This window comes from Ranitomeya imitator, chromosome 6 (assembly GCF_032444005.1).
Source record: "Ranitomeya imitator isolate aRanImi1 chromosome 6, aRanImi1.pri, whole genome shotgun sequence".
NCBI lineage: Eukaryota > Metazoa > Chordata > Amphibia > Anura > Dendrobatidae > Ranitomeya > Ranitomeya imitator.
The window spans coordinates 126,599,721-126,614,303 of record NC_091287.1 but is presented as its reverse complement, the minus strand read 5'-3'; the positions used below and the strand labels follow the sequence as shown (position 1 = coordinate 126,614,303).

General features: G+C 41.6%; 1 protein-coding gene across 1 annotated transcript in view; it reads right to left on the bottom strand.

The window, feature by feature from the left end:
- Positions 1-14,583, bottom strand: part of NEK11 (NIMA related kinase 11) — a 406,370-nt gene that overhangs the window by 92,969 nt on the left and 298,818 nt on the right. The window contains exon 13 of the mRNA XM_069730081.1: positions 13,265-13,404. Within this exon, the coding sequence (XP_069586182.1) occupies positions 13,265-13,404 (140 nt within the window). The remainder of the gene's footprint in view (positions 1-13,264; positions 13,405-14,583) is intronic.

The window sequence follows — 14,583 nt, the reverse complement described above, 5'->3', positions numbered from 1 at the left end:
GTAGACATGTGGCAAATGTTACTTATTAAGAATTTTGTGTGACATAACGTTGTGATTTAAGGGCATAAAAATTCAAAGTTGGAAAATTGCAAAATTTTCAAAATTTTTGCCAAATTTCTGTTTTTTCACAAATAAACGCAGGTAATATAAAATAAATTTTACCAATTACATGAAGTACAATATGTCACGAGAAAACAATGTCAAAATCACTGGGATCTGTTGAAGCGTTCCAGAGTTATAACCTCATAAAGGGACAGTGGTCAAAATTGTAAAAATTGGCCCGGTCAATAACGTGCAAACGACCCCTGGGGGTAAAGGGGTTAAGGCTCACTAAAAAGGATTAAAAGTAGTGGATAACTCCTTTAAAAGCAGAACTGCACAGAGGATTGCATTTATAATTCCACATATTTTTTATGTTGCAGGTCTTTATGGATGGATTTCTTCATTTCCGATAAATGTAAAAAACTGTTATGTTTGTTGTTTTTTTTTGTTTATCTTTATAGTTTGGTTAATAGATCAGAAAACATTCACCATGACAAATATGTTATAGCAGATGACATCCGGAGGGGGTTAATAATTTTTCACAGCATGGTATGTGCGGGGGAATACTGTATAATTCAGTGGCCTGTCTAAGTGTCTCAAGTATCTCTACTTCATCTATCTTTCCCATTATAGCACAAACAATATATTCTATACTGGAGACATAAATGGGTAATGGTCAAGAGTCTTCACTTACAGCAGTCACCCCAATCCACCTCTTTATACACCACATTATACTGGGTGTCATCACTCGTGCTGATTTGTATTTTTACTTTCTATCATATATGTCAGCAGCCACATTTATCAGTACAGAATATACAGGAGGCAGGAGTCAGATCAGCATAAGAGAGATGTAACTGTAAGCAGCCTCTATTCATGTCACTCCACGTAATCATATCTCTATGGTAATATCTGTTCACGGCTGTATGATTTCATCTATTTCCTAGCACAATTTTATTATGTTAGCATCAGCAACATTAAAGGGACAAGCAGGTGGGAAGGTGCATTTACATGATTTGACACTCCATGGTGCTTGTTTTGCACATCAATCCCTTTAAGGCTACCCTTTGGGGCCACATTTAAGGTTACCATATACAGTGGGGCAAAAAAGTATTTAGTCAGTCAGCAATAGTGCAAGTTCCACCACTTAAAAAGATGAGAGGCGTCTGTAATTTACATCATAGGTAGACCTCAACTATGGGAGACAAACTGAGAAAAAAAAATCCAGAAAATCACATTGTCTGTTTTTTTAACAATTTATTTGCATATTATGGTGGAAAATAAGTATTTGGTCAGAAACAAACAATCAAGATTTCTGGCTCTCACAGACCTGTAACTTCTTCTTTAAGAGTCTCCTCTTTCCTCCACTCATTACCTGTAGTAATGGCACCTGTTTAAACTTGTTATCAGTATAAAAAGACACCTGTGCACACCCACAAACAGTCTGACTCCAAACTCCACTATGGTGAAGACCAAAGAGCTGTCAAAGGACACCAGAAACAAAATTGTAGCCCTGCACCAGGCTGGGAAGACTGAATCTGCAATAGCCAACTAGCTTGGAGTGAAGAAATCAACAGTGGGAGCAATAATTAGAAAATGGAAGACATACAAGACCACTGATAATCTCCCTCGATCTGGGGCTCCACGCAAAATCCCACCCCGTGGGGTCAGAATGATCACAAGAACGGTGAGCAAAAATCCCAGAACCACGCGAGGGGACCTAGTGAATGAACTGCAGAGAGCTGGGACCAATGTAACAAGGCCTACCATAAGTAACACACTACGCCACCATGGACTCAGATCCTGCAGTGCCAGTCGTGTCCCACTGCTTAAGCCAGTACATGTCCGGGCCCATCTGAAGTTTGCTAGAGAGCATTTGGATGATCCAGAGGAGTTTTGGGAGAATGTCCTATGGTCTGATGAAACCAAACTGGAACTGTTTGGTAGAAACACAACTTGTCCTGTTTGGAGGAAAAAGAATACTGAGTTGCATCCATCAAACACCATACCTACTGTAAAGCATTGTGGTGGAAACATCATGCTTTGGGGCTGTTTCTCTGCAAAGGGGCCAGGACGACTGATCCGGGTACATGAAAGAATGAATGGGGCCATGTATCATGAGATTTTGAGTGCAAACCTCCTTCCATCAGCAAGGGCATTGAAGATGAAACGTGGCTGGGTCTTTCAACATGACAATGATCCAAAGCACACCGCCAGGGCAACGAAGGAGTGGCTTCGTAAGAAGCATTTCAAGGTCCTGGAGTGGCCTAGCCAGTCTCCAGATCTCAACCCTATAGAAAACCTTTGGAGGGAGTTGAAAGTCCGTGTTGCCAAGCGAAAAGCCAAAAACATCACTGCTCTAGAGGAGATCTGCATGGAGGAATGGGCCAACATACCAACAACAGTGTGTGGCAACCTTGTGAAGACTTACAGAAAACGTTTGACCTCTGTCATTGCCAACAAAGGATATATTACAAAGTATTGAGATGAAATTTTGTTTCTGACCAAATACTTATTTTCCACCATAATATGCAAATAAATTGTTAAAAAAACAGACAATGTGATTTTCTGGATTTTTTTTTCTCAGTTTGTCTCCCATAGTTGAGGTCTACCTATGATGTAAATTACAGACGCCTCTCATCTTTTTAAGTGGTGGAACTTGCACTATTGCTGACTGACTAAATACTTTTTTGCCCCACTGTATGTGAAAGGTATAAGGGTACAGATGCATGAATCCAACCATTTGGCAAGAAAGATGTGTATCAAATAGCACCCTGATCCACCCATTTTCCCAGAAAGGATTTAAAGAGCTAAACCTGGATGCCATCTCTTCCCCAGTTCACTTGAAGTCTGTTTGAGCACATTGTTAGGAGAGTCATTTCAGTTACAGATCATCCAAAATTAAAGTACATCTGGTTGGATAACAATTTCATTTCTTGATAAAAAAAAAATGTTACCTAAGTTCCTTAAGTTTTTATGTATATTGCAATAGTGGAGTTCATGTATTCATTCATGGCAGTGTGCTGACTCATAATATATGTTTGTGTAAAATCGTGCATCTATGATATGGGCTTATGTGATGTTCCCACTGGACTTTATGGGGGTTGGTCATTCTTTTTAAATGAAGTAATCCCCCTTGTAAAATAAGAAAAACAGATGTTCTCCTCCCTACTGATTCCTGATCTTGAGGCTCACTTGACATTATAATGCCACGTTAGATCTGCAGCCAATCATTGACACTACTGGGGTTTTGATAAAATCGTTCTTTTATCTGCTGCAGATCTACCAGTTCTCTGAATGCTGAGCTCTGATTGGCAGCTTTCTGTGTATACTGTGTATAGGCAGAAAGCTGCCAATCAGTGATGGGGGGCAGGGTTAGGATACATGGTTGCAGGTTTACTAGTCCTATTATGATAATTTCATGCTGATACAATAGTGTTTATCAGAGCTACAGCAAGCAGCTGCTGCTCTCAGATTAGGGGATAGATTCCCTTTAATTATAGCCATTTTCAAAATACCCTAATGCTTGCTATGTAGTTTAGACAAGAAAAAGGTTAAACCAAAACACATATGCAGACATAGCATATACCCTACTGGAGAATATAAGTAAAGTAACCTGAAGTGACTTATACACCCACTGTAAAGAGGAACACATGGGCTACCTGCACAGAGAACAAGTCTGTAAGAACATGTTCACACACCACCAAGAAACCTGAAGACACAAAAGAGAATGGTAAAACCAAAAACACTCAGTTTGAAAAAATGTTTGCAGTAATCCGCAAGTGCTAGTAAAAGATGTAAATAACAGGGTATTTGGTTGATACGTTTTTTGCAAAAAATGTATACTAAGCTGCTCTACCAATCTTCACGGTATACCCATATCAGAGCAGTCCTAACTAATGTATGCAATCCCTATCTGATGTATTTAAAAACCTGATCATCTGTACATTACCTGTGTGAACAGGGTTCAGAGAGGAAAAATCCATGTGTGCATACAGGGTAGAACAGCTTTTGTGCAGCTAGCCCAAGAGGAGTGGTGGAACTCCCCAGTCTTGTAGACAGAAGAGAACAATTATGGAAACAGGAACACATGGGCTACCTGCACAGAGAACAAGTCTGTAAGAACATGTTCACACACCACCAAGAAACCTGAAGACACAAAAGAGAATGGTAAAACCAAAAACACTCAGTTTGAAAAAATGTTTGCAGTAATCCGCAAGTGCTAGTAAAAGATGTAAATAACAGGGTATTTGGTTGATACGTTTTTTGCAAAAAATGTATACTAAGCTGCTCTACCAATCTTCACGGTATACCCATATCAGAGCAGTCCTAACTAATGTATGCAATCCCTATCTGATGTATTTAAAAACCTGATCATCTGTACATTACCTGTGTGAACAGGGTTCAGAGAGGAAAAATCCATGTGTGCATACAGGGTAGAACAGCTTTTGTGCAGCTAGCCCAAGAGGAGTGGTGGAACTCCCCAGTCTTGTAGACAGAAGAGAACAATTATGGAAACAGGAACACATGGGCTACCTGCACAGAGAACAAGTCTGTAAGAACATGTTCACACACCACCAAGAAACCTGAAGACACAAAAGAGAATGGTAAAACCAAAAACACTCAGTTTGAAAAAATGTTTGCAGTAATCCGCAAGTGCTAGTAAAAGATGTAAATAACAGGGTATTTGGTTGATACGTTTTTTGCAAAAAATGTATACTAAGCTGCTCTACCAATCTTCACGGTATACCCATATCAGAGCAGTCCTAACTAATGTATGCAATCCCTATCTGATGTATTTAAAAACCTGATCATCTGTACATTACCTGTGTGAACAGGGTTCAGAGAGGAAAAATCCATGTGTGCATACAGGGTAGAACAGCTTTTGTGCAGCTAGCCCAAGAGGAGTGGTGGAACTCCCCAGTCTTGTAGACACAAGAGAACAATTATGGAAACAGGAACACATGGGCTACCTGCACAGAGAACAAGTCTGTAAGAACATGTTCACACACCACCAAGAAACCTGAAGACACAAAAGAGAATGGTAAAACCAAAAACACTCAGTTTGAAAAAATGTTTGCAGTAATCCGCAAGTGCTAGTAAAAGATGTAAATAACAGGGTATTTGGTTGATACGTTTTTTGCAAAAAATGTATACTAAGCTGCTCTACCAATCTTCACGGTATACCCATATCAGAGCAGTCCTAACTAATGTATGCAATCCCTATCTGATGTATTTAAAAACCTGATCATCTGTACATTACCTGTGTAATGTAAGGTAATGTACAGATGATCAGGTTTTTAAATACATCAGATAGGGATTGCATACATTAGTTAGGACTGCTCTGATATGGGTATACCGTGAAGATTGGTAGAGCAGCTTAGTATACATTTTTTGCAAAAAACGTATCAACCAAATACCCTGTTATTTACATCTTTTACTAGCACTTGCGGATTACTGCAAACATTTTTTCAAACTGAGTGTTTTTGGTTTTACCATTCTCTTTTGTGTACCCACTGTAAAGAGCATCTGTATGCAATATGTCACATCAAATCAACTACGGCAAAATGTAACCTATATGTGCCACTGTCAATTTTACAAGAACACAGAAAAAATCCTGTCTTATTTGTGTTTTAAATGGTTCCTGTACTTTCAGACAAATTGACCTCATTTGATAGATAACGTGTTAAACAGACAATTTGCAAATCACTTAACATTAGAATTATGTTGTTTTATCCCTCGAAAATCACTTCAAAGTTCTGGCCACTAAGTTTCTGACTTCAGTCCTACTAGCGGTCCACTGCCGGTCAGGGAACTCGTCATCTGATTCATGCTGCCGGAACCATGGACAACACGAATCAGACATTCGCTGTGTATTTGTAGTCGTGGATGTTTTAATATGAAATGCTGCTATGTTTAACAGAAAATGTACTTAAAAAAAAGCCCATTGGGAACAATGATTCCCAGATTACTAGCTCGAGGCTTGTCCCCAGCGCATTCTCCCTGCACTGATCCCTTTGATTAACAAGTTTCTCCCTATGCACACACAAAAGGAGAAACCTTCACATGGCTGCTTTTTGAGTCCATATGTGGTCCTTTTTGAGGGCCGCAAACACAAACTCATGCAAACCCATTGTATTCAATGGTGATGTGCACATATCAGGTTTTTCACATGGACCAATTTTCCATGTTAAAACCTCACAGACATGTCAGTTTTTTTTAGCAGCACAGACAACATGTGTGCCGCACATGTGCACACTGATAGCACATGAATAACATCTGTGTATCATAAGTGTGACACGTACTTGTACCTCGGAACAAGCGTTACAGTTCACGCTGTTCCCAGGCGCTGCCAGCTGAAAGCATCTCAGCAAGACCAAGTTACAATGATGGGAGTTGTATTCAGCAGCAGCTTTGCAACTCCTGTGTAAAATAAATAAACAAATAAATAAACTGCATGGCTCCAGTGCAATTTTCATAACCAGCAGAAGGAAAGCCCACAGCTGGGGGCTGATGTTAATAATCTGGGACAAGGAACAATACCCCATAAGGTTCCCAGGCTAATAACAGCTCACAGCTGTCTGTTTAGCCTTTACTGGTGAATTTACCAGGGATCCCAGAAAAAAATTAAGCAGGGTCCTACTATAAATTCAAACCAGCAAAGGCTAAACAGACAGGTGGGTTAATATTTTGGGGTACCAACATCAGCTCTCGGCCACCACAGAAATGGAGGATCCATAAGATGCGCCAAATCGGGTTCTTCCCACTTGCCCTTTGGTGGTAAGACACCCCCATTACTAACCCCATAGTAAGTTTGGAAATAAACACGCAAAAATAAAATTGTTTATTTGAATAAAAATGAATACCCTGTTTTACATATTTAAAAATAAAAAACAAAATTATACTCACCTTACCCTATTACATTGAAGACCTTGCTTCCTGTAAAAGATAGAAAATAATAAACAACCATAATACTCACCTTACGCATATTCCATTGAAGCCCTTATCCCCTGAAACAAAAACTAAAATAATAAACAACCATATCCCTCACCTGTCCGAAGTGAAGATTAGCAATACTGTCCGATGCCGTAATCCATCTCTGCGATATCTGATTTACAACCTGAACAGTGGCATGATGCGATCGTCCAGGCTGAAAACCATGAGACACTGAGATGCTGCGAGCGCAGCTTCAGTGATGAGCAATGACATCATAGAGGTTAACGCCGTTTACTGAAGGTGCATTTCCAGGCTCACTTCACTGTGAGCCAGGACGATAAACAGCGGTGTCCTCAATGAGATCACAGTGAGAATGTTTTCACTGTCAATGAACTGTGATCCGATCCTCTTGCCTGAGAGAATCGCAGCACAGCTGTGAAGGAGACGGAGAAAGTAATTTCTCCATCTCCTCCATTGCCAGCATCTGTGGTAACACATTGCACTTGGATCACTGATGTTTTACATGTACTCATAGACTTGTATGAGGGCAAGTGAGCCGATAAGTCAGTGAGTCCATCCAGCCGGATGACATCTGAGTTCAGTCCAATTTTCACTGACTGACAGAATGGAGAATTTTTTTTCAATCAGATGAGAGAAAATACTGTTATTTGACCTATTCTAAGAGTGAGGTGAGTGATCTGCTGATGCCTGTGTAACACCCCAGGTAACCGGTTGTTACAGTGATGTTGCCTTCCTTTCGGGGAGCGCGATATCATGCATGGAAGCAAGGAGGATTTCTTTTATCAGGTAACGCACCTACAAACAGCACATTCTGAATCCAGGCCAGAAGGGGGAGCTCTGAACCCAGATTCAGGGGAGCTTTTCCAGCATTAAATATTCTGGTCTGGAGGAGGAGTCAGATCAGTCTAGAGAAGGCAGTGGAGCCATGCAGCCAGCACTGAGCTGCAGCTCCAGGAAAGGAAGAGAACCTGATCTTAGTGAGCATCAGGGGAACAAAGCACAGGAGAAGGAAAGGGCTTAGAGGGGAATTGTGACCAGGCACCCTCTGGGTCGAAGCGCAGGAACCGGGCACTGGGAACCCGAGGCTGTGTTGTACTCCAGGTCACACGGCAGAACCGGAGGGCATAGGACTTTATACTATTAGCCCGCACCCACACCTGAAGGTACAGCAGTACACTAGGAGCCCGGGTCGTGATAGAGACCCTATAAAAAGGCTCACACTGCCCAACATACAGGTAACTGTCCCAGGACAGGAGAGAGAGGACTTTGCCAGCAAGTTACAGGCAGCAGGGACCTCGCATACGAGAGCGAGTAGGAAGGCTTACGGACCTCACCTGGGAGACGGATCCACCTTTGCCTCCAGGCCGGACAATATTACCACCTGTTCCTGGTACCCTGGACTGCGCCTGCTTACAACTTCAGTAAACCAGGTAAAGACTGCAACCCTGTGTCCTCCATTTATTTACTGGCAATCCACCATCCTTGCCCACTACACTGGGAGCTCTGGGGACCTCGCTTCACCTGTGGGAAGCGTCATCTTTGCTGCAGTAACATCACCCCAGAGGATCCCTTTAAGCAGCGTCGGTCCTTCTGACCGAGAACCACAGGTGGGGTCACAAACACAAACTTTATTACAAATCCCTTTAAAATACCTAACCAGTTTAATTGGGCGCCCAGGGCCACGGACCGGGTAGCAGCCACCGTGACATCCCCCTTAAGTGCGACCAGACCCGGTACCGAGTATCCCCACTGCCCTGGCGGGCATTTCACCTGCAGATATTGTAATAAGAATATTTAAGGAGGACTTGTCACCAGGTTAAAAGTAGCCAGTTTTTGCTCTTACTTTATTCTTAATACAGACTTCAGCATTCCATTTTTTTCACTGTTTTTTTAATCTGCCCCATGGTTCCAGAGGTTTGCCAAATTCTTGGGTAAATAGCTTTGAAATTACACAAAAAAATTTATGCAGGTGTACAAAAATTGTTCAGACTTTTAGCATTTTTATTCCAGTTTCCATTTTGGTGGGATAGGGGCACGGCAAAGGGTGTGATGCCACAACTTGTCTAATTAATGTCAAATTGTGGTGTTCCTTACACTAGAAATCCTTCTCCATTATTGACTGGAGTAAGATTTCTAGTGTGATACACAGAGGTGCATGCCACTCGTCGGATAATCCTGATTCATTGGGAGGCATGTGCTTTTTAAAGAATCAGGAGCGTCTGACTCTTAGGCCGGAGTCACACTAGCGTATAATACGGACGAGTGCTATGCGATAAAAAAGGCCCAGGATTAATCTATGGGGAAACTCAGATCACCGTTTTTTTCTCGTCCATACTGTATGTCTGAAAGAAATTGCGGCATGCTGCAATTTTTCGTGCATGTCGGCTGAGTTTCGCCAATGCAAGTCTATGGGTGCGAAAAAAATCGCACACCATACGGATCATCAATGTGACTTGCGAAAAATACGCAAGTATTGGCCAGGTAATAGGAAATTGCCTCAGCCATTATTCAGGAAGCTTTGGCATGCTAATTACCCTGGCAAGCTCAAGAAAAAGCTACCACCATGACTCCACGGAGTCCAGCAAGATGGCCAGACACAGTAATGTTGAGCTTTTGATCGATCTGGTGCAGGAGAGGCCAGAAATTTGCATGTAGGTAGCGCACATTATTCAGACCGTGCTCGCAAGGATGCAGCATGGAAGCGGATCTGCAGCCAAATGTTTCAAATTCATGCAGAAAGTACACCTGAGGTGCAGCAGGAAATGAGTAAGTACAATCCCCCCCTCCAAAAAAAAAAACATTTTAAAATGTTTAATAAAGCAAAAAATGACCCTAACATCATCATATGTGATGTTGTGATTACTATCCTGCCTGTTTGACACTTTACACTTGTCAAGTAGCATGCCACATTAGCATGTTTGCCTATGCAAACACTGTGTTCCAAATGTCAAACATTTATTGTGTTACTTTGCAGTGTGTAATGTCACTAGACAGTGGTGCAGATGCCGTGACCAGTTCCGCCATGAGCGGCAGCAGCGGGCCAGGAATGGGGCAGAGGGCATAAAGAAGGGAAAATATCTTTATTATGATCGCCTAAATTTTCTTATTCCTGTTTTGGATCTCTGTGCATAAGTGCATGCATCACCACACCAAACATTTGAAACATGGCCTTACGGTATAATGGTAATATGTTTTAGTTTTTTTTCATGAAAACCAGGACTGAATCAAAACTTACTGAGTGGGAGACTGCATAGGACTCCAATGTCCAAGTCAACCCTGTTAGTGAAGGGGAAGAAGTGGCTGGACCATCTTCCCAACCATCAACAAGCCACCAATCACCACCACCACCAGCATGGCCTTCTGCAGGACAGGAGGCAACTCAAGAAGAGGATGACCGTGGGCACAGTTGCAGCCCAACACTCCCACTTGATACGTCACCACAGCCTGCAGTAATCCCACACCATGGCCAGCGCAGTAGGGAGCTTTCCACCACTGGTACAAAATGCCAAGTGGACACTGGGGTATTGGACTACCTGTCCTGCACTGCCAATGATGATGGTGAGGAGGCCTATTCATGGAGTCTTGCGCGCTATCTGTGCAAAATGCGTGAAGTGAGGCTGCGGGCCAGAGGTGCACTCCAAATAGTTATTAATGCATGCACCCCACTCAATAACCCATCTCCGGTCTCAGCATACCTTGAAAGATGGCAACTGTAGAGACAAAACCAACCCCAAATGCCTGGAATATCCGATGAGCCAGCAAGATCAGTGAGTGAACCCCCTCCCACACGTACTCCTTCACCAGAGCCACATTAAGGCCCAACCCAACACCGGCCACAACATGGGCATTTTATGGCTTCAGCTGCACCTCGCTAGTATGGCCACTTGACCTTACCCAGTGTAGGAGAATGGGCTCTACATGGGTATGGTTGACATGGCCATTCTGGGGGGTATACATCACACCACCGCCGCAGATACCAGCATTCCTTCATCTATAGCCCCCAACGGGACTACTACACGCCTCCAGGGATCTGTGCCCTCCGCCCTATTTCTACTGATTCAAGTAAGGTTTGAAAAAGACCCTGTGGGTCGAAACGTTACCTACATTGAAACACTGCGGTGATAGCTTTTTTTCTGGTGTCTATAATAAAGAAAACCACGTTTTTCAGCTCAACCAATACTCTGAAAAATCTCTTCTTTGAGTGCGACTATTCTAGAATATGTCATCTAATGTATAGGCCTCGACCAGCAATTTTCTTGATGAAGGTGTGTGTAAGGCCGAAGTCACATTCAACGTTTAAAAAATCAGTCCCATTTTGACTGCCGAGAATCACATAAATACGTGCCGAGTTTTGAGCGGTGACTTTTGTGTTTCGTCTTTTATGTGGCGAGATTGGAGTATGTGTGGTGTAATGTGTGCTGAGGGTGCTATATGTGTTCAAGCACGTGGTAGTGTATGGCGCATTTTGTGTGCGTGTTCATATCCCCGTGTGTGGTGAGTATCCCATGTCGGGGCCTCACCTTAGCAACTGTATGGTATATACTCACTCTCACTCTTTAAGTCCACCTTGTTCACATTTCACATCTGGCAGCTGTCAATTTGCCTCCAACACTTTTCCTTTCACTTTTTCCCCATTATGTAGATAAGGGCAACGGTGCAGATGCCAATCCCGGACACACACACACACACACAGCTTTATATATTAGATGGTTCAAATTGTAAAGTGCTGGTAAAAGCAAACAAATTTACAATTTATTTTTTACTAAAAGTACTCTGTTTAAAAGAAAGGATTTTTTTTTATTTTATTGTATAAAACTGCTCATTGCCAAGGTCACCAGCCATTACTGAAGTCTAACAGCAGGGGCTGAGCATTCGCAGTGCTTATAAACTGTTTTCCACAGAGAACTTAAACACTGCTTTAAAGCTGGTTGGATTGCTGGGGTCCATTGTTAGGTCCTCGTCCGGACAGTTTCGCCGGCCTCACACTACTGTAGAATACGGGAGAAAACATCACATAGCACTCGGACCAGTGTTAATCTATGGGACAGCTCAGATCACTATATTTTTTATCAGGCGTATTTAACGTGCGTGTAAAATCGCAGCATGCTGGATGTGTATATCATCCGAGACTCACCAATGCGAGCCTATGGGTGCGAGAAAAACTTGGACATCATATGGACCATCTGTCTAGCTTGCGACTAATACGCACACATTTTCCTCATTTCAGCCCACTGAGCAATTTAATTCAAGGGGGAAAATCAGTGAGAAATGTAAAGACATAAGCATGTTATATGGATAGATGTGTGGGAGAAAATTGCATCATCGCATTACACATGGATGACTATACGGAGAACATGCGTGCGACTCTCGGCAGAGGTGTCTTATTGCGTGAGCATCATTGTTATCATGTCCACAGGTATGATCTGACATATGGTTTTGCCCCTATGTGATTATTAGGTCTATATAGGGTTAGGGCGGCTGTCTATGCACTCATTTATGGCATGTAGGCATGGTTATGTAACCAGTAAGACAGTCTGCCATATTCTTTCAGTGTGGTTATTTGGCTGTCAGTGAGGTTATTAGTGACAGTGTGAGAATTTGGCTGATGCATGGACTTCTATATTCTGGTGAGCATTTATGGTTGATGTTTATTCATGCCTGATTGACATTTGCTTTCACCCAGTGAATTAATATCTTGTGGTCCATCTAATCTGTACATGATCCAGTGATGTTTTGCAATATTTGGTTTTTGTGCTATGTCCCTTATTATTATGTTATCCATAGTCTATGTAAGTTTGTTATGTTATGAATTAAATAAATTATTTGTATTGAATTTTTAAAATATCGGATCAGTGCTCATTCTTCTTTTCCTCCAGTAGTCTTATGATAGTTTGGAAGGGATCCTTGGGAATATAGTGAGGAACTTAATTGGTGTCATGACTCTCGGCAGGGAGTCTAGGACCGATTTATCATACGTGTTGTCTGACTCTGGCCATTTAGTAACCCTATGCTCTTCTGATACTGTGGAAGCAAAGCTGCCTCTGCTTCTAGAATTGGAGAATGCACATTTTGGGCCAGCGAATTGAATTGTCAATCAAGCAGGAGCCCACCACCAAGATGGAAGCCTGAGAAGCACTGCGCTAAGATGAGACAATCCTTCAGTCCTTTTCAGTAAAAACCTGCAGAATTTGGAATGTATTTGTGAATGGGACTCTTACAGCAAGTACTTCAGATCAAAAAGGCGGCAAATGATAACTTGTATCCAAACCTGCTGATATGTTGTTTGAGTTATCTGTGTCTCCGCATCATAGTCTTCTTCTTCCAAGGATTCTATATCGCTTTCTTCTGAACAAGATTCAAAGCCATCCTCGTAATACTCTTCAGCTACTTGGGGGTCTTCTGGGATATCTGAAAAATGAAATAAACACCATTAAACATCTATAGCAATTAATGTCAGCGTAGCTCCTAACAGATGTTTTGCAACATATGTGAATTCATACCCTGCCAACTTCATAAAGACTAAACTGCTAATAGAAGATGTGCACATGATCACTCAGGATTATACCGTATTAGTACCTGCAGATCATTTATCGCCGTTACTGCTGGTGGTCAGCCTCACATATAGCATACAAACATTGGGTAGAAGCATTTTAAAGTCACAGAATGGCATATGGGTGAAGGCACATTAGGGGATACATTGTTTATTGGCGGCTTAAAAGGTCACTAGAAGATCAGCATAAGGCCAAATTCTGACGTGCGTGATTTTTAAAGTACACAAATGAAATGATACGAGTGATATTTGATTTTTATTGTGGGTCAGTTTTTACCGTCAGTGTTTCATCAGTGATTTTCATGTATGGATAAATTAATAGGTAAATTACAAAGTTTCTCCTACCCTTTGAAATGTCAGTCATGGACAGCACACTGATGCCATCGGTATGCTGCCTGTGATATTCACTGTGATATTCATAAAAACTTGTATTGCTATTTTTCATATGTAAAAAGCTGATTTTACCTGGACACGTGGTCTATAAAAATACATGGACATGTTACCATCCCCATAGACTATAAAGGGTATGTGTTCTATCTGTAAAAATAATGGATAAAACACATGTGTAAAACACAGACGTCTGTATGAGGACTAACAGGCAGATGGGGAAAGAAACTAGTTAAAGTAATTGAACATTTTAAAGCCTGAGAATAAAAGATGTTGTCAAAGTAGTAGAAGAAATATTGTAAAGAATAAATAGCGATTTGGTGAAAACGTATTTCTGTACACCAGGCTACTAAAGAAAACGTGAAATATAACCACAGGGCTTCCTTCCAGTTGCTAAAATACAGTGGGGAAAAAAGTATTTAGTCAGCCACCATTTGTGCAAGTTCTTCCACTTAAAAAGACGAGAGAGGACTGTAATTGGCATCATAGATAGACCACAACTATGAGAGTAAAAATGAGAAAACAAATCCAGAAAATCACCTTGCCTGATTTGGCAAGATTTATTTTGCAAATTATGATGGAAAAAAAGTATTTGGTCACCTAAAAACATGAAAGATTTCTGGCTCACTGTAACTTCTTTAAGAGGCTCC